The following is an 18,618-nucleotide window of genomic DNA, read 5'->3' as shown; positions in this document are numbered from 1 at the left end:
TAGGTGCAACATTTTGGGGCAGAAGGACGGGAAGCAAAGTTACTGTATTCTGTATAAGATAGTTTTAACCTTTGAGATCTGTGAAATCATCAACCTGTGGGAATAAAGGGACTTTTTCCATATCTGGTGGGAATGCCCACAGGCTGTTTTATTCTGGAATGAAATTTATCAGGAGATATTAAAGATTATTATATACACAAATTCAAATTTTTCCATTTATCACTACTAAATATGTGGACAGATAATATTTATTGCATACAGCAGATATAGAAATAGGAGCATAAGAAAAGAAGGAAACAGATTAAAATACCTGGTTTTCAATATATGGGAATTGCCTATTAGAATCCTTCTGTGTGGTTCTACTGCCCAGAACACCAAAACTGCCAGACCCTTGGGATGATTTCACAGCTACAACAAAAATACACCATTTTATGATTTATAAATGTATATACAAGAAGTTTTACTAGCATTTTCCCCCCACTAACAGTAGACTTTGTTTATAAAAGTTGATTTTAGCCTAAACAAGTAGTGAAGTCATTTCCCCACACTCCAAATCTATAATTAACACTAACCTGTATGAACTCCATTTTGAACAGCTTCCAGAAACTGCTTCATTTCCTCTGCATCCTTAGGTGATATTTTATCCACTGTCAGGAAACTAGTATCCTTTAATGATATAATCAAGGAACACAGTTTCCCTCTACTTGGTCGCACAGTCACATTTTTTATATTATGGTTTAGCTGTAAAACAGTAAGTATCATATGGATAGTTTAAAAGATACATATTTCCATACTAAGAAAGATGCATTTAAATATGCTTCACACTGACAAAGACTATGTATGTTCATATGCTATCCCACACCAGTAAACAATTCCTACTCAGTACACTTTTAAAAACAATTCCCTCAGCTCCTATCTTTGCAATTTTGCAACACTTATGTGTACACATTAAGGATAGTGAATATAACAAAAAACACTTGCTAAGGAAAAATTTAGTTTCCATTTATGAAGGACTTTTAAACCATAATAAATTTGTTTTCGTCTCTAGAATTTCTTCCCCCCAAAAGCAATAGCAGCAATGCTAGTTATCTTTCCAGACTAGACTACATATAAACGTTGTAAATAGAAGAAAAGAGATGAGCTGTGCACCAGTAGCCAGCTAGACATGAAGAGAAATCTTATGCAGGAGCTACTGTGGCCATTGGGGCTTACTCCCAGATTAGTGTGATAAGACTGTAGCCTTGGATACAAAATCCCCATGAATCTAAAATGCCACTATGACTCACAGCTAATTATGGGAAGAGTGTATACAGAGGAATAATCTAACAATGAATCTACATTAAGAATTTTCAATACTATAACCAGCAGAAAATGAAACAGACAACAAATAAGCTTTTCTTTATTACCAGTGCCAGTAGTATCCTAATACCTAAAATGTTTTATCTCATTGAAAATCTTTTGTAAGCCAGTTTGAGGGCCTCTTGGAGTCACAAAAATAGGATTAAAATATTCTAAATAACTAAATAATGAAACATCTAGGTATTATTTTCTCCCAAGGTTTAGTTGTTGTTTTTTAAAATCATCCTTGCTCTACGAGTACAGTGGTACCTCAGGTTAAGTACTTAATTCGTTCCGGAGGTCCGTTCTTAACCTGAAACTGTTCTTAGCCTGAAGCACTACTTTAGCTAATGGGACCTCCTGTTGCCGCCGCTCCACCAGAGCACGATTTCTGTTCTCATCCTGAAGCAAAGTTCTTAACCCGAGGTACTATTTCTGGGTTAGTGGAGTCTGTAACATGAAGCGTATGTAACCTGAAGCGTATGTAACCCGAGGTACCACTGTACATTGAACAGTACACCTCAATAATTCACAGTGCAATACAGTAGGATCAGTGTTCTAGAAAGCAGAAAAAAGAATACGTCTCTAAGGAAAGTTCAAGTGACAGCTAAATGGACTTTAAAAGGACAGTTGTTCAGAGGCATACAGCTCCTGTACAACTTCAAAACAAAAGGCCTTTGAGATTCTGAGGTACCTGAAATATCTTTGGCATTCCTCCAGCATTGTAGTGAACCGCCAGTGTCACTTTGCTATCCTTATCAACTATTTCGAATGTCCCTTCTTTCCATTTTGTAGTCCCAGTCTGTATGCTGCGCAAGCGAATAGTCCCACGTAATTTCAGTGGAGCCATGTTTTCATACAACTAGTCTATGAAAATAATGAAGTTTGCTTTTAAACACAAATCCTGTTTTAGAAAGAAAGGAACGAAGTTAGCAGCTTCTCAATAACCATCTTCAAAACTAAGCAACTGTTTTAAATCAAAGAGCTATATTATTTTTACAGATAGTTATCCCATCTTTCAGGGTATGTACTCAGTGTGCATGGACTCTTTTTGAAATATGAGTATTGGTCTCCCAAAGATTATTAAATCTGCTCCACATTACTTAAGTCTTTTTTAAAAAACTCAAAGTAGGTAATTGAGAACAGGTATTGCAAAAAAAGACACAACAGAGCATGGAATTAAACTTGATAACACTTGTCAGTTTACTAGCACCACCCACATTTTAGCCACTGCTGAAGTTAATGCGACAGGACCAACATGTTTCTAGGGAAACTTGGGAACTCTTCAAGTTTCCATGTACAGCTGGTCACACTGCTACCGTAATCACTGTGGCCAAGCTGTCCTTTGGTTGTATTTGCTGCATCAACTGCAGCTGAGCAAAGGCACTCTGTGCCATTGAAGATACCTCTGCCTCCAGTGAGAGATTTGTATCCAGGGTACACCCAGTCAATGCACCGGCTCCTTCAAGGGCAGTATAAACCCCATCAAGAGGTAATTCCCCTACTTCCTGGAACCAACAAGCCACAGCATCTCATGTCTTAGCAGGATTCAACTTCAATTCAGTTTGCCCTCACCTAGCCCATTACAGGCAATGGGTCCAGAACTTGCAACCTCAACTGACTAATGTAAGTAAAGCTCAAAGTCATCCACATATTGGTGGCACTCAATTCCCTGAAGAACTCCATGGATTAACTTCCATGCGGATGAGCAACGTATTGCAATACCACCCCTCCAGTGTTCGAAACTCCCATTGTTCTAGGCGCATTTTGCAACAGGAAATTTCATTGGCGTGAGCAGTTTCTGAGCTCTGGGCACAGCACTGCGCCTAAGATTTCAGATTAAAACTGCAGAGTGGAAGGAAAGAACATTTTTTGCCTCCCCACTTCCAGCTATTCTCTGAAGACTGGAGAAGAGACACGCTAATAATTAGTGGGTGGGCAGGGGAAGGACAAGACCATGTGAAAAATGAACATAATATTTTAGCTGCAGTTTGTTCATTCTCAGCTTTGTTTTCTTGTTTTTAAAAAAGCTTGCCTGACATTCTGTTGTTGCGCCCATAACCTAGATTTAAGGTGCCATTTAGCTCCTGGCTTTCATATCTTGGTTTCTAACACTGCACCTCTCTAGTACTGTCCCATAAGTTGAAGTACAACCAGTGCAAAATCATATCCTCCACTAAACCAAAGCCACTGAGAAATCCAGCAGACTCAACAAGGTCACACTTCTCTGCCTCACTTCCAGAGGTAATCTATCAGGGTGACCAAAACAATTTTAGTCCCAAACAAGGTCTGAAACCAGACTAAAAGTGATCTAGATAACCAGTCCCTTTCATGAGCATTTGCAGCTGAGCGGCCACCCCCCTCTCAGGCATCTTGCCCAGAAAGGTTTGTGACTGACTAGGAGTCCAGGGAGGGCTTTTACAGGGGTCATGCCATTGCATCCTTCAAGGCAGTGGGAAATTTCTCCTGATGCAATGATGCATTCACCACTCCCTACTAGCTCTTGTTAGCCATACGCCATGGTGGTTAAAACCACTGCATGCTCTCAAGCTGCAAAAACTGAGCTGATTCCTTGTTGCACAAATGTGACTGCCCTATAAATACTATTAACGTTTTAAAATTCAATGATGACAGTTCCCTAAAAGTTAGGGGTGTATCCCCAATTTCGGGGGGGGGGGGGACGACGACATCTTCCAGATGTTTAGTCATCCAAGTTGAAACCCAACTACATGAAGTGAAAATATGTTAAGGGAACAGTAGACATGTGCCAAGTCCTGTCTTCTTGCTTGTCTGGTTCATTATTGGAATTTGAGTATATCAGCATGTACTATAAACAGTTGTTTCTTTAGCATTTTATTTTATTGCAAATTCTGCAAGTTACTTTGAGAGCCTTCTGGGACCATAAAACCTGATATGTGTATTTAACAAATAAAAATGAAAAATTAACTCTGCAATCCTTACTTAGGAGTAAGCATCACTGAATTCAGAGGGACTGGGACTGCTTCAGAGCAGGCATGTACAAAATTGCACAATAAGTGAGCACATACCGAAAAAAATGGAGTGTAAATCCTTAACTGCACTAGAACTATCCCCAAAAAGTGCCTATACTCCACAGCATTCAAAAAGACAATCAGGAGCCTTAATGTTCTAAATATAACAGCATTACAATCCAATATTTTAACAGGTACAAGAGACATTGAAGTTTTCAGCCCAGCCTATTTCCACAAAATAGGAACCACTTGTTCCATACAGATCATAATCTACAACAACTGTTTAGGGCAAACAGTGTACTTGCAAGGGCAACAGTAAAGAATGTTGGGTGGATTTTCAACACATATATCACCTCAGCAAAGAGTTCAAGGCAAACAAAGAAAGGTGGTGAAAGATATGGTGGAGCCCTAATGGAGATCTCTAAGCAAACTCTGTTGAAGTACATTTCCTAACCAAACTCTGTTGCATTTGTGAATGCTTTCACTGAAAAGCAAGCAGGAACCCAGTCACCTGAATACTGTACAGCACCTGGTACACTGACTTGGAAAGTGGCTGCTGGACCTTTGCAAGTAAATTTCCGATCAGCGGGACAAAGCTAAAACCAGCCAAGTCTACATTTCAGAAGGGAGACGTGAACAATCCCAGGAGGAACAGAGCAGGAGCGGGAAAGCAACCGAAGAAGAGGACGACGCTAGTTGCCGACGCTGCGTTGTTTTTAACCTTTGTCGTGTTTGCGAACAGCCCGGCAGGCAGAAATTCCCCACGAGGAGAAGCAGCAGCTTCTCTCGTCCTATCTCTACGTGCTGCCTGGGGCAAGGCTAGTAATCTGGCTAGCTGGCTACCCGACCGGCCGCTACGTCTTGGGGCCTGGGGTACGCCTGGGAGAGGCAGCTAAACCAGCGGGGGGGAGGCAACAGAGGGAGGAGGGCCGAGGGTCAGCTTTGGAGCAGCCGCACCGTAGGCGGAGAGCGGCCAACCGGCTGGGCCTGAGGAAGCGAAAGGGGCAAGGCTAAGGTCAAGGGCGCGGGGGGAGAGAGAGAGACGCTGAGGCGCGGCGACCCCCCCCCCCCTCACAGCGGCTACGAAGACCTCACCTCCGCCTCCACGGCCGACCGGCCGCCGCCCACGCACAGCCGCCCCCTACCCGTCCCTGCTCCGCGAGTACCAATGGGGCTCCCTCGTGCCCTCGCCCGCAGTCAGCCGCTCCGAGGAAGCCCCAAGACCCACCGCCACTGCCCGGGCGCACTCACCGGCGATGGCGGGCGGGCGGCGGCTTTCCCTTCCACCTCCCGCTTCCTCACAGATCAGTCCCGGCCTGGACGTTGTCTCCCTGCTGCTGCCGCTTCCTTCCTTCCTACTTCGGGGTTATTCTCCACTTTAGCCCGGGCGCCGGCCTGGCCTGGCTCGACCCACCGCGGCCCGGCCTCCTCTTAGCTTAGTGGAAAGGGCAGATGGCGGGAACCAGATCAGCCGCGCCACGGTCCGCCTGACGCAAGCACGCAGCACGCAAAAAGAAAAAACAACTGCGCGACGGGAGGAGGGGGGAGGAAGAGGAGCGACGAGGGGGGAATCCCTACGTCATCACGGCGACGGCTGGCTGGCTTTCTCCGCCGTCGACAAGTCTTAGCGAAAGAAGCAACTTTTACTCGAGAAGTGACGACGACGCTCGTAACTTCTGCGCACGCGCAAACTCGTGCTTTTTTTTTTTTAGTTCGCTTAAAGATAGCATGGCGCATGCGCCTGGCCAGTCTCCTTGGGCCTACCGCTGAGGCCCAGAGAGAGGTCAGAGGTCGCGGCGGTAGCAGCAGCAGCGGCGGCGGCGGCGGCAAAGCCAGGAGGAGGAGGAGGAAGAGGCGGCGACCTCTGCTTCGATCCATGATGGCGGCGGCTGAAGTAGAAGAGGCCTCCTGAGCTCTACTTCGCGCAGAAGTTCCAACCATGCACAGTTTGGCAACGGCCGCGGTAAGTCGCTTGCCGTATCCACGCAGGGCGACGAGGGCCTTGGCTGAGAAGCGTGAGAGGCACCCTCCCCCTTCTCTCTCCCTCTCTCTCTCCTCATTGGTCGGAGAGATGTGGGGAGGGGGGCACAGAACGGAGCGGGGCTCTATTTTCCCGCCAAATTGCCCTCCTAAGGAACGGGCGTCTCCTAACGGCCTTTCCTCCTGCGCAAGGCGGCGGCCTTTGCTGTCCTCTAAGGGGAGGCAAAGGGAGCTTCTTCGCAGGCTTCTCCCTTCAGGTGCTCTTGCATGAGCCAGGCGTCGCTTGTGTGCGTTTTCCATATGCTAATCTATGCGGGTTCCTAATTGCCCATGGCTCAATGCTACTGGATAAAAAGGTGGCTCGAGAGGCTGGATGCAGATGCATATAGACAGACACGTATCCTGACAGGCGCACCCCGACCACTCTCATTCAAGCGCCTCTCAACAAGGCTTGCCGGGCTTCTCTCTTCTAGAGTTTCACGTCTGCAATAATGTGCCACCACAAAACATGGTTTACTTCTCTTTCATCTGTTGTCTTGGAAGTCGTTTTATAACCGTGCTTGCATGAAAGTAAGCCCCACACTGAGTTGAATTCGGTTTTTCTCTCGGTGTTTACGATCGCAGCCTTAAAATGCAAAAATTCCACGTGGGACATTCATTCATGTTTTAATTTAACAGTGGCATGGCTCATGTGCATTGCTTGTAATGAGACAAGTGGTGATGATAGCAGGAAGTAAAATAACTTGGTTAGTAGCTTACCTCTTGGGAATTATATTGACTGACATTCCTGCCATTAGGAAAAAAGTTTTCTTACATGCAACCATGGCAGCCAGAATGATTATACCAAAAAATTGAAAGGGAGAAAAACTCCCTCAATAAGAGAATGGCAAATAAGATTTTGTGAATATATAGAATCAGCAAGGCTTACAGCAGTAGTAAGAAGCCAATCAGACCAAAAACTAATAGAGGAGTGGACTTGCGTGAAGGAATACATCCAAAAACATTGCTCTGGTATTAATATATCGATATGCAATGGGTGAAAAAAATTAAGAAGAAATGGGTATAAGATGAGATAGTCAAAAATAATACTGATAACACCGAAAAGAAGAAAAGAAACAAGGGAAGCAACATATAGGTGGAAGTCAAGATTTATGTCTGTATGTTTAGTTTGTATGTTGTTTTTTTGTAAACTAAGTTGAGAGGTGTATGTATCTATGTATAATAAGTTTGTTTAGTGTTCTGGTTTGTGTTTGTAAATATTGCAATTATCAATAAAAGTAACCCCATATTAGAGAACTAGGTACCCCTTTGCAGCATCTTCACAGAACTTGCCGTGCAACATTTCCTTTCTAGACACTAGTAGGGGAATGAATCCAGAATGATTCAGTTTGAGCACTTGCTTGTATGCTTTGAGTTTAATACTCTTAAGGCTGCTTGCTAAGTAGAGACATGTAAATAGCTTGATTTATTTTGCTAGGCTGACTTAGGTAGTTTGTCTCTTCTGGCTCAGTAGGTATTTATGGGTTTTGCCCAGTAAAAATCACCATTAGTAGTAGTAATAATAATACCAATTTAATTACCGTATTTTTTGTCCTATAGGGCGCACCGGCCCATAGGAAGCACCTAGTTTTTTGGGGGGGGGGATTTCCAGAACAGGCTGTCGCCCCAAGCTTTGCGCGCCCGGCGGGACCTGCAGACATCTGCCCGAAGCACGGGGCGTGCTCCGCAGCATGCCCCGTGCTTCGGGCTGCAGGCTGCTGCCCGCAAGCCTTGGTAGCCCGGCGGCACTTCCGCTGGGCTCCCAAGGCTTGCGGATAGCTTCCTGAAGGCTGGAGAGCGAGAGGGGTCAGTGCGCACCGACGCCTCTCGCTCTCCAGGCTTCAGCGAAAGCCTGCATTCGCCCCATAGGACGCACACACATTTCCCCTTCGTTTTTGGAGGGGAAAAAGTGCATCCTATAGGGCGAAAAATATGGTAGTTGTACACCCTGCCCATCTGATTGGGCTGTCCCAGCCACTCTGGGCAGCTTTCAATATATATAGTAAACACTATATCAACTTTGGGTGAAACTGTACATAATGAAGAACATGGAATTGCTTCAGTTTCATCCTAAAACCCTCCTTATCTTTTCTATATTTAACAGAAATTGAAATACGGTATAGAAATTAAATAAATAAAATTAATAAATTAATAAACATGTAATGAATTGTATCCAGCTACGTTCTACTCAGTAGACCCTCTGAAAATTATGAGCCTAAGTTAGCCATGTCCACTAACCTTAATGTGTCTGCCCTGAGTGTGACTACCTTTGGATAGAATAATATTGCAATACATATCTCTGATCATGTTATGTAGGAGGGTAGAGAGAACTTCACACAGGTTTGCTGATTTTTGTGGCAGCTCTGTCTCACCTAGTTCTGGTCTTTGACAGTTCACTCAGGTGAAACAGAATTTGTGCTAGCTCCACTAACAAGCAGTACTTCTGTCTGACATAATATTTAGGCATTTTCTTACTTGTATTATACTTACTGTAGTTTTAAGTGAATCTGCTACTTCAGATGGTGAACACTTGACTTTTTCAGGTCTTGACAGTCTTAATAGCAGACTTTAGTCTAATTAGTGCGTTTATTTTTATCAAGTTCATGCTGACGTTCTGGAACTGTGGATATTTAATGGATAGGGTAGGCACACCACTACAGCATCTGTCACTGGAAAAATGATTTTAAAGATCTTTCCATTTACCATGAAGGTAATTATGAAATGAGGCCTCTTGAAGGGCTATAAAAATAATTTCCTTTGCAAAGTACCTTCATATGCTTTAAGGCAAGTGAAATAGTAAGTGACTAGAAATGTCTAGCTTACAAAAGCAATACTGTAGCAATTATCCTGAAAAAGGTCACTTATATTCAATTTTTTATTACTGTGGTTGCCTGAATTTCTGTAAGTAATGGAAAGTTAAGCTCGTCTCTTGTGCTGCTGCTCGGATAAAGCATATTTACAGGCTCTGATCTTCGTGTTGAACTGCCACAGTTGGATCATGGGGTGTTATCAGCCTTTCTTTCCTGCAACTTTCCACTCCTGTATGTCCCTGAATCTATTGTTCTGTGACTGGAGCCAACTGTTCAACATGGTGACACTATGAGCCATTTTAAACACAATTATTTCACTAATAGTTTTCTGGGTAAGAGATGTTGGGCCTTTAATAAAGTCCCAAAAGAAAGCAGAGTCCCGTAATAGAAGGAATGTGTTAACAAAGCAGACATAAAGCACTGAGGATTCATTTGCCGTGGAGCAGCCCTAGAGTTTTGAACAAGGGATTTTTTGCACAGCTGATGAAAAAGTGTGCAGTGCTTTGGACTACTACTACTCATTGGATGCAGTAGTGGAGGAATATTTCATTTATTAACTTTAATCATCACTTTGCACCCCCCTGAAGCAGGAGTGGGCAACCTTTTTTCTGTTAGGTATTGAGGGAGGGAGAAGTATCAGCAGCAATAGAGGCAGAGCCATACACAGAAGTGTTTTGGATTACGGTAATTAATCTGGAGCGGACCGAGATAAAGAGTGGTGGCTATGAGAGAGGGACTATATCTCAAGATCTTGAGCATGGAAGGCTTTTATGCTCCACTTCTTTATGATAGTTGCTGAAGTTGAATTGGTATTGATTCTCTGCTTTGTTTTTGTTGTCATGGATTTGTAGCCTTTTGTGCTGTATTAACGAGTTTTGTTGATGGTCATTTTTAAAGTGCTATATTATTTTTGTTTGGTGCCCAAACGACTTTGTTTACTTATTTATTTTTATATTTAACAATGATGATTTTAATAACTCAGCTGCTACAGTATGGTAAAATGATTGCACAGCTGCAGTGAGTACACACAAGCCAATGGAACTATCATCCGGCAACTCCCCCCCCCCTTGCTGTGACATATTCCTTCCCCTGTGCTGTTATTGTGCCTTGACTAGAAGCAAGTCCCACTAAAATATGTGGGACTTAATCTCAACTATGTTTACTTGGAAGTGTCTACTAATCACTCCTGGTCACCCTTGAAGTTTTGTACAAGGTTGTATTACTGTTTATATTGATTTGACTTGGGACCAAGGCCTTGACTTGAACCTTTTGTCTTCCTTTAAAGCCTGTGCCAACGGCACTGGCTCAGGTTGATCGAGAGAAGATTTATCAGTGGATCAATGAGCTTTCCAGCCCAGAGACTCGTGAGAATGCACTGTTGGAGCTGAGTAAAAAGCGAGAGTCTGTCCCTGATCTCGCACCAATGTTGTGGCACTCTTTTGGTACAATTGCAGCTCTCTTACAGGTGGGTAGCATATTACTTTTAACTGAAATAGCTTGCTAGACTCTTGCAAGCAATCTGCTAGATGTCTTTCTGAAAGTCTTGAGATACTGAGGGTTTTGAAATTCTACCTCTTGACCTAATAAAAGTTTGGTACAATAGAAGATGGCAATGAAGAACTTGAGCCACCCAAGTAAGGACATCTTATTGGAGCATATGTATTTTAGTTCCTGTCTAATATGTTACAGCTTTTGTAGCTAGTTGTTAGTGTGGGGGCAGAAATTCTATCAAACAGACATTAATCAATCACAAGTAATTAGTGGGAGGATTTTGACTCTGAATATTGGAGTGCTTAAATGTGTGGAAGAATTTTCACACAAATATTTCCTGTTTTCTTTCTTTCATAGGAAATTGTAAATATCTATCCATCTATAAATCCACCAACTTTGACAGCTCATCAGTCCAACAGAGTCTGCAATGCTCTGGCACTTCTGCAGTGTGTTGCATCGCATCCAGAAACAAGGTTAATATACTCGGGTGTATTGGATCTCTGGAAAAAATAACTTTTGGTTAGTGTGGTATATGTCCAGACTAGAGAAAATATGCTTCCGCCAAGCATCTTTATCTGCAGGGCTCTGTACGTCAACAGAACTATATTCTCAGTCACATCCACACCATACATTAGAAGCACATGGTATCTGTAACTTGCTGGTTTTTACACTGTTTTTAGAGTGCATTAGTGACTTGAGCCAACTGAGTGAATAAAACAGTCAAGCTGCCTGTCTTACTGGTCAGTTTGTCAGTAAAAAAACTAGTTTTACAGGCGTATTTCCTCATATTTCTTCTCTTTCTAAAGGTGAGGTCCTAATTCAGTTCTCTAGCCTTCACAAAGTAACTCTGTGTAAACAAATATCCAAAAGATACATTCTAAATGCTTTTTTCTTCCTTTGTCTAGGTCAGCCTTCCTTGCTGCTCACATCCCTCTCTTCTTGTATCCCTTCTTGCACACTGTCAGCAAGACTCGACCCTTCGAGTACCTACGACTCACAAGTCTTGGAGTAATTGGTAAGTGACTGTGATGCTGGGAATGGTAAGTCCTCATCAGTTTGTAGGTCAGAAAAGGGATTCGATCTGATTTGAACTCTTCTGAGACTTAGCCATGCATTGTAAAAGAGGGAATTCTAACATTCCAGAGAAATAGAGAATCATGTAGCAGACTCTCATTTCTAGAAATAATTTCCATGTTCCTCTTTACTGTTGTTAGGACCTGGGATTCTGGGAAGTACACCAGTCCTGGGCCCAATTCAAAGTTATGTATATTTGTGTTTTTATATTGTAAATCACCCTGTGATCCTCGGGTGAATGACAAATTTCCAGTCTCATTCTCCCAAATTACCTTAGGGAAAGATGGAAATAGCAGGGCTGGGAATTCTAGAACACTGAAGGGATCATTACTGATGCACATCCTATCTATCCAATCAAATACTGTACACAACTTCAGTGTGCTCATAGATGTAATGGTTAGTACTTGCAACTGTGTATTGTAACCTCATTGACCACATCAGAATTTTTTCAGGAAGCTTTATTTGGTGCACCATGCAACAAGCTGCCTTTTTATTGGCATTGAGAAGCCACATAGCCAGCCAATGCAGAAGCTGCACGGGCTCCTAGCTAGCTGAAAGGGCTAGCAGCTCTATAAAGATCATAGCAGCATCTCTTTGGGTGATTGAAGCCAATGAGTTAAAAAACTTGAATGTATTATGTTCACTGATCTTCATGATTAATTTTGCTGGACAATCCAAAACTTGTAGTTGCCAACCTCGCCTCACACCCATCCTACCCTGGTAAACCACACACAGAGTGCAAGGAGAGTATTCTGGCTTGAGTACCACTGCTTAAAAACATCCTAGCACCATTGCAGAACAGTGCCCCCCATCTGTCTTTTGTGAGTGGAGGACCAGTAAGAAGAGCAGCCAGTTGGATACCACAGTTGTAAGATGCGCAGAGCATCTTGCAGCAGTAACATTCAGCCATGCCACTGTCCAACAACTTGCACCTTTCCTCTGAACCTTGGAGCTGGAGAGAAGGCAGAGATCACAGCACAACTGTCAGAGCAATCTCTACCCGCCGCTGCAGCTTCACAATGGAAAGCATGATTGGCTGCTTGTCATACTTGTCACAAGGTAGTGCTGTACTTGCCTTGGCAAGCATGACAGATGGAATTGCTGTTCTATAGGTAAAAGTGTAAAAGGCTTTAGATATTTCATTGGCTAAAGGAGGAATTTGTGATTGGTGGAGGAAAGGTTAAAAGGATGCTGCTTCAATAAAATAATAATCCTTAGTATTTGCTCCTTGGTTCTTGGGTGCTCAACCATGTGCTTATCCAGTAATTTCCCACTTCTTCTCTAGACTGCACTGATTTTCTGTTAGCCCTGGTTGTTTCCTATATGCATGTTTCTGTTAGGCCTTTGCAAAGTTATATGAAGCAGTTTGGGTTTTTTGCTTATATTTCCAAGGGGCCCTGGTGAAGACAGATGAGCAAGAAGTAATCAACTTCTTACTGACAACGGAAATTATCCCTTTGTGCTTACGCATCATGGAGTCTGGCAGCGAACTTTCCAAAACGGTATTGCTTTTAGTGTAATGAAGTGGTTCTAGTTTCTTGACTGTTTTCTCTTTACTTTCCAATGCATCATGTTCCTGCATGCAGCAGACTTCTCCATCTGAGGTTAGCTGGCTGTTTCTCTCTGAGGAGTGATTGCAGATGTACCCACTTCAAATTGTCGTGACTGGCTGCCTCTTTCAAAACACTATTATGAGAGGAAAGCTGGATAGGACATTTATTCTCTTTTTGTGCAGTTTCTCACCCGAGGTGCTTTTGTACTCATTTCTTGCTGCAACTCTGCAGTACATTTTCCAGCAACTGTATGAAAAGGATCTATTATTGTGTAAGTGCCGTCCCAGTATCAGTTATTTGAGAAGCCTGCAGGTGGTGCCTGTGTGCTTCTCAAGATCCTTAGCATCTTTTATGTCACACTCACGAGTCAGTTTATTCCTAGTCACACCTTTATGCATCTGTCACTCTTCATTAGGTTATTAATTTTAGCTAGCCACCAACCTGTCACCATTTGTCTGCAAAATGTAAGCAGGTTTCTTCCTCTGGTCAACAGGATCAATACAATTTTAGTTGCTAGCACCAAGATAGATAATTGCAGTACCTGCTTCTCCTCTTGTCAGTGCTATATAAGGTTTTTATTTGGTTTCATAGTGGGCAAAATCTCTTCTCATAGGTCTTCTCCCAACAAGCTCTTTGTCCTCCAGCTTCGCTGAGTTTTTAGTAATATGACATCCCACCCTAATCCTGCACAGTCTGCAATTCAAGCGTTTGTTCAACCCTATTCTTTTCTGTCTTTCAGGTTGCTACTTTTATTCTACAAAAGATCTTATTGGATGATACGGGGTTGGCTTATATCTGTCAGACTTACGAACGATTTTCTCACGTTGCAATGATATTGGTATGTGGCTTTGATTGTAAAGGGCTTGGTAACTCAGCATTGCTCCTGCATTTTGGGAAGCTAAATGCTCTTTGGTGGAAAGTGTAGTGAATGTAGTTTGGATCTTTGTAGTAGTCACGCCTAATGATAACAACAGGGCCAGCTCTTCATACTCCTAATCTCAAGGAAGAAATATGACAGAGCATTACATAGCAACACAATTCATGGTGTTATGGCTGTGTGAAAGCACTCCCATTTTTGAGGAGATTGGTTTTCCAACACCTGAGGAGCAAGTCACTGCTAATGTTTGACAGTGTTTCGTGGGGTGAGACATATTAGAGACAGAATTAGCTTTCCAGACATTTGCCTTGCTTTTTAGGAGCTTATACTTTACAATCTAAATTAAACTAGGGTGGGGATGGGAGTAGCAAAAGGTAACAAGGGATAAACGTGAACAAATGCTGTTACACATACTTAACCAGCAAATGTCCTTGTTCTAAATTCTCTGTTTTTAAACCAGGGTAAAATGGTCCTGCAGCTTTCCAAGGAGCCTTCTGCCAGGCTGCTGAAACATGTGGTCCGTTGTTACCTCCGCCTTTCTGATAATCCAAGGTAGACACCTTAGAAGTTTCTTGGGATCTCTTGATAGGGGTGGGGTGCAGGTTGGTGTTGTGCTGCAGAACCAGGGACAGTTGCACTTTGCAGTGCCAGGATGGGGATCCAGCTCCTTCTGTATCTCCAGAGCAAATCAAGCATAACCTGGCAATTCGTAAAATAAATGCCAGGAGCTTAAAGTCCAAGTAGTTTCTTCTGACCGCCTCATCAAGATTCTGAAGACTGAAGCAAGATCATGTAAGATTATACTTATTTAAGCAAACTTATTTTAGCACCAGAGTCTTCTCACTGTTCAGGAACATGTATTGACAGTAATTATGAGAGAATTTATAATCTTTTCCCATTCAATCTCTAACTGCAAAAATGTCTGTGTTTATTAAGCCAGCCAGCAGTCATCATGTGCTTGACTGCTCTGGATGCCTAACATTAGGCAAGTCATTAATCTTCCTTCATAAGTAACATTCTGACTCCATTGATTAGGATGGAGAAGATGCAGGATAGCGTATGGAGTTGAAATGACTATCCTGTGGCCTCCAAATGTCATTGGACTCCAACCTCCATCAGTGCCAGTTAGTATAGCCAGTGGTCAGGGATGCTGTGAGTTGTAGTCCAGCAAATGTCTGTGGTGCCACAGTTTTGCCACCCCTGGTATAAAGAATATGGTTGTATCCTGCAGGTATGTGTAGATGCTTCTGATACAGAAACTGTAGCCTTAATTATTCAAGAGGGGGGCTTGCTCCCCTCTTGTCCATGTGAGTTTATTTGTTGGCCCCCCTCTTTCTTGTCTCCTGATGTAGGGCACGGGAAGCCCTCAGGCAGTGCCTTCCTGACCAGCTGAAAGACACCACCTTTGCCCAGGTTCTGAAAGACGATACTACCACCAAGCGTTGGCTGGCACAGCTGGTCAAGAATCTGCAGGAAGGCCAAGTCACCGACCCCAGGGGCATCCCCCTTCCTCCGCAGTGACAGCCAAGGAGGTGGCAGAACCCAGGAGGAAACAGCTCAGGTTTACAGAGAGCCAGGAACCAATGACCTCTTCCAGATCCTGTCAGGCATGGTTGGGCAGCTCCTTGGACTGTCAGTAGCTACCTGGACTGCAGGCCCTTTCTATAGCAACGTCTCACCATGCCTCTGAGGATTATGACACCAGCAAACACAGTTGGGACAGAGAAGCCCTCTTTTAGGGTGTGGGCTTTGTTGCGATGATCAGTTGAGTACCAAGCTGGGCAGTGCTGCTACCAATGGTGTATCTACCTTTCTGGTTCAGTGCGGCAGGCTTGGGAAGTATTCCTCAGTTTCTTTGTTATTCAGTGTTTACATGTAAGTTCAATAAAGGTTGGTCTGATCATTTGACCCTCTTAGGCGTACCTTTTGAGCTGAATCTAGCTCTAAGCAGAGGAGGCCTGTTTCCCTTTTCCGAACTGGGAATTGCGCCTTTATAAGAGGAGCCCCACTGATCCTTTAAAAAAAAGTTCAGCCTTTGGGGCTGAAGCCCAATCTCGGGGGGATTGAGAGAGGGATGATAACACAGTATATCCACAGGTTCTTAAAGGATTGTTCCTGGTATGTCAGAAGGCAGAGACTTCCTGGACTCCATTCCTTTGGCCACATATTAGAACAGTCCCTGCCTCTGTGACTGTATTTGAACCAGTGTCAAATGTTCAATGGATGATCCTCCACCACCTAGTCAGTAAGATCCAGAATGCCACCAAAACATTCCTTCAGCTTTCAAACTGTGCCAGAGGAGAAAGTTGTTGCATGGATGCCATGGCCGGCAAGCCATGTGGCCTTCCACTTTGTAGCAGCCCATGCCTCTGGTTAGGGTAGGGTTAACTCTAAGTGTGAACAAATAGACAGGGACCAAGAGCTATTTCAGACAGTCTGTAAAGGCTGCAGGTATTTCAGCCTTTCTGGCTAGTGCTGGAAAGCATAATGGCTGCAAAACGCAAGGGCTCTCATGCTCTTTATCTTATCCTTCCCCTGCTACCAGGCTAAGTGCATCCAATTTATCACCTTGAACCTGCTCCTGTTTGTTGGCGTCTGCGATGGATGAGGAGCTATTAAGCAGTCAGCAGAGACATCTTCTCCCCTGCCCTCTAAATGAGAGAAACAAACAAAAAGAAGGGGAGGGAGGGGGAAATCATCCAAGCTGTTTGTCAGTTGCACAACAAGGCTGGGAGCAGGTGGCTTCTGGTCCCTTGCCAGATCCCTTGGCCTCAGCACCTGCTGCTGTTTTGGGTAGGAACCTATCTTCCATTTCCTCTCTTTTCTTTGCTGATGGCTGGCCATGCCATGCCAAGGATGTCTTAACTTTTCCCTCTCCATGGACTGCTTTTGCTCTTACAGCGGCTCCGTTTTATAACAGCCTTGTTTTATCCATCCCTGCCTTGAGTGGACTTTACCAACTGCTTTCTGTTTTGTAACTTGAATAAAAAATAAGCCAAATGAATCTGGATCCTCTTTGACTTAAAATAATGGCTTGGAAGAATGGCAGGGAGGGTTGTAGACATTACCAGAATTGTCCTCTCAAAGCCTTTTATCACTGGGCAATATAGCATTTCCCTCCGGTTGAAAGAGCTGTGCTTTTTGCCCAGAGAGCCCTCAGCTGTTGAGTTGGAGTGAGTGTCACTATGCTGGGTAGCAGTTCACAACGTGGGGGGGGGGCACATATAGCCTATATATTATTAAACCAAGGTGGAGTCACATGCTTCTGCTTAGCAACTCTGCTTTATTTTGAGAACCATGGTTCAAGAGCATAGTGTCATTTTTTAACAAAATATATATACCATTTGAGTGCAATAAAACCCCTAAGCGGTTTTCAAGAAATATTAAAATTATCAATAAATTAAAAACCATTGAAAACATTTTAAAATGATTAAAATGAACAGTAAAAGTTATCAAAACAGCTACATGTCTGGATAGGTTTGTCTTAAAAAATGTTTTAAGCAGGTGACAAAAAGAGTACAATAAAATATTCTTCACTGCATCACAGACATAAAGGGAGTATGGCATACTTTTAGCAAGATCTTTAAATAATTTGAATGTTCTGGTTTGCAGAAGATGGACCAGTGTGATCTGAGAAAGAGTTAAAAGTGAATAGCTGGGAAGGTATGAAGTGCCATTGTTAAAGTTGAGCAGATACTGGCCAGTGTAATAATGTCTGCTTGAGAGCTACTTCTGGCTTCCCATGTGATCTGTTCTCAGCATCCTTAATGTTCAGAACAAGATATATAGATTAGGAAGGGTGTAAGAGAAACAACAAGTGTACTCTTAAATACATCTCTTACAATGTGGCCTTTTTGGTATGTTAATTTATGACTAGGCAATTCAAAGAAGATTGGTGATCTATAGAAAAATGTTACCTGAATCTTCAATATGCTAAAATAAATAGGATTCAGCATAATAAAAAAGTAATTTTATGATTATTGCATTTATATCCCACCTTTCCTCCAAGAAGCTTGAGGGTAGCATACATTTCCCTCCCCCATCTCCATTACATCCTCGCAACAACCCTGCAAGGTAGGTTAGGCTGAGAGGGTGTGATTGGCCCAGGTCAGCCAGTAAGCATCATGGCTGGGTGGGAATTTGAACCCTGGTCTCCTGGGTCCTAATCTGGTTCTAACACTGTATCACCACATTATGCCCTTGCCTTGCAGAATTATGGAATACAATACCCATGGGCTTGTAGATTGTATCCTGGCCAGCGAGCTGCATTTGTTCCAATCAGAATGGCATTTCATGGATCATCTGTTCTTCTTCTGGGTTCTGTCTTGCCACTGAATCGCTTCTGCAGGCACCTGGCCAAGACCTAGGAAACTTGTCCTCTTTGTTACCAAGAATAGCAATGAAATGTTCAGTTAATACATCAGCAGTGGGTGCTGCCGAAAGCTTAATCCTTCTCATAGTGTAAG

General features: G+C 43.2%; 2 protein-coding genes across 8 annotated transcripts in view; one reads left to right on the top strand and one right to left on the bottom strand.

The window, feature by feature from the left end:
• The window catches only part of USP37 (ubiquitin specific peptidase 37), a 32,398-nt gene extending 26,633 nt beyond the window's left edge, over positions 1–5,765 (bottom strand). For 2 of the 3 annotated variants that reach the window (XM_083736039.1, XM_083736041.1), the window contains exons 1-4: positions 5,580–5,765; positions 2,033–2,242; positions 573–741; positions 311–408 (exon numbers count right to left, since the gene is read on the bottom strand). In XM_083736039.1, the coding sequence (XP_083592165.1) occupies positions 311–408; positions 573–741; positions 2,033–2,188 (423 nt within the window). In that variant the 5' untranslated portion in view covers positions 2,189–2,242; positions 5,580–5,765. The remainder of the gene's footprint in view (positions 1–310; positions 409–572; positions 742–2,032; positions 2,243–5,579) is intronic. The other variant, XM_083736040.1, reaches the window with a different exon arrangement.
• Positions 5,766–6,108: 343 nt separating this feature from the next.
• Positions 6,109–17,156, top strand: CNOT9 (CCR4-NOT transcription complex subunit 9). 5 transcript variants are annotated; one of them, XM_083751044.1, is made up of 8 exons: positions 6,109–7,889; positions 8,287–10,622; positions 11,006–11,121; positions 11,554–11,663; positions 13,115–13,224; positions 14,015–14,113; positions 14,613–14,704; positions 15,505–17,156. In XM_083751044.1, exons 2-8 carry the CDS (start codon positions 10,581–10,583, stop codon positions 15,671–15,673), a joined length of 738 nt encoding a protein of 245 aa, XP_083607170.1. In that variant the 5' UTR covers positions 6,109–7,889; positions 8,287–10,580; the 3' UTR covers positions 15,674–17,156. The 5 variants fall into 5 exon arrangements, with proteins under 5 accessions (XP_083607170.1, XP_083607167.1, XP_083607166.1 ...); XM_083751041.1 differs by having other exon boundaries at positions 6,152–6,291; positions 10,443–10,622; XM_083751040.1 differs by having other exon boundaries at positions 6,152–6,291; positions 10,443–10,622; positions 15,499–17,156.
• Positions 17,157–18,618: the final 1,462 nt, after the last annotated feature.

The sequence above is a fragment of the Podarcis gaigeae genome (genome assembly GCF_964106915.1).
Source record: "Podarcis gaigeae genome assembly, chromosome: 1".
Classification (NCBI taxonomy): domain Eukaryota; kingdom Metazoa; phylum Chordata; class Lepidosauria; order Squamata; family Lacertidae; genus Podarcis; species Podarcis gaigeae.
Note: the sequence above shows the minus strand (reverse complement) of the source record. Positions and strands in the feature narration are given on the sequence as shown.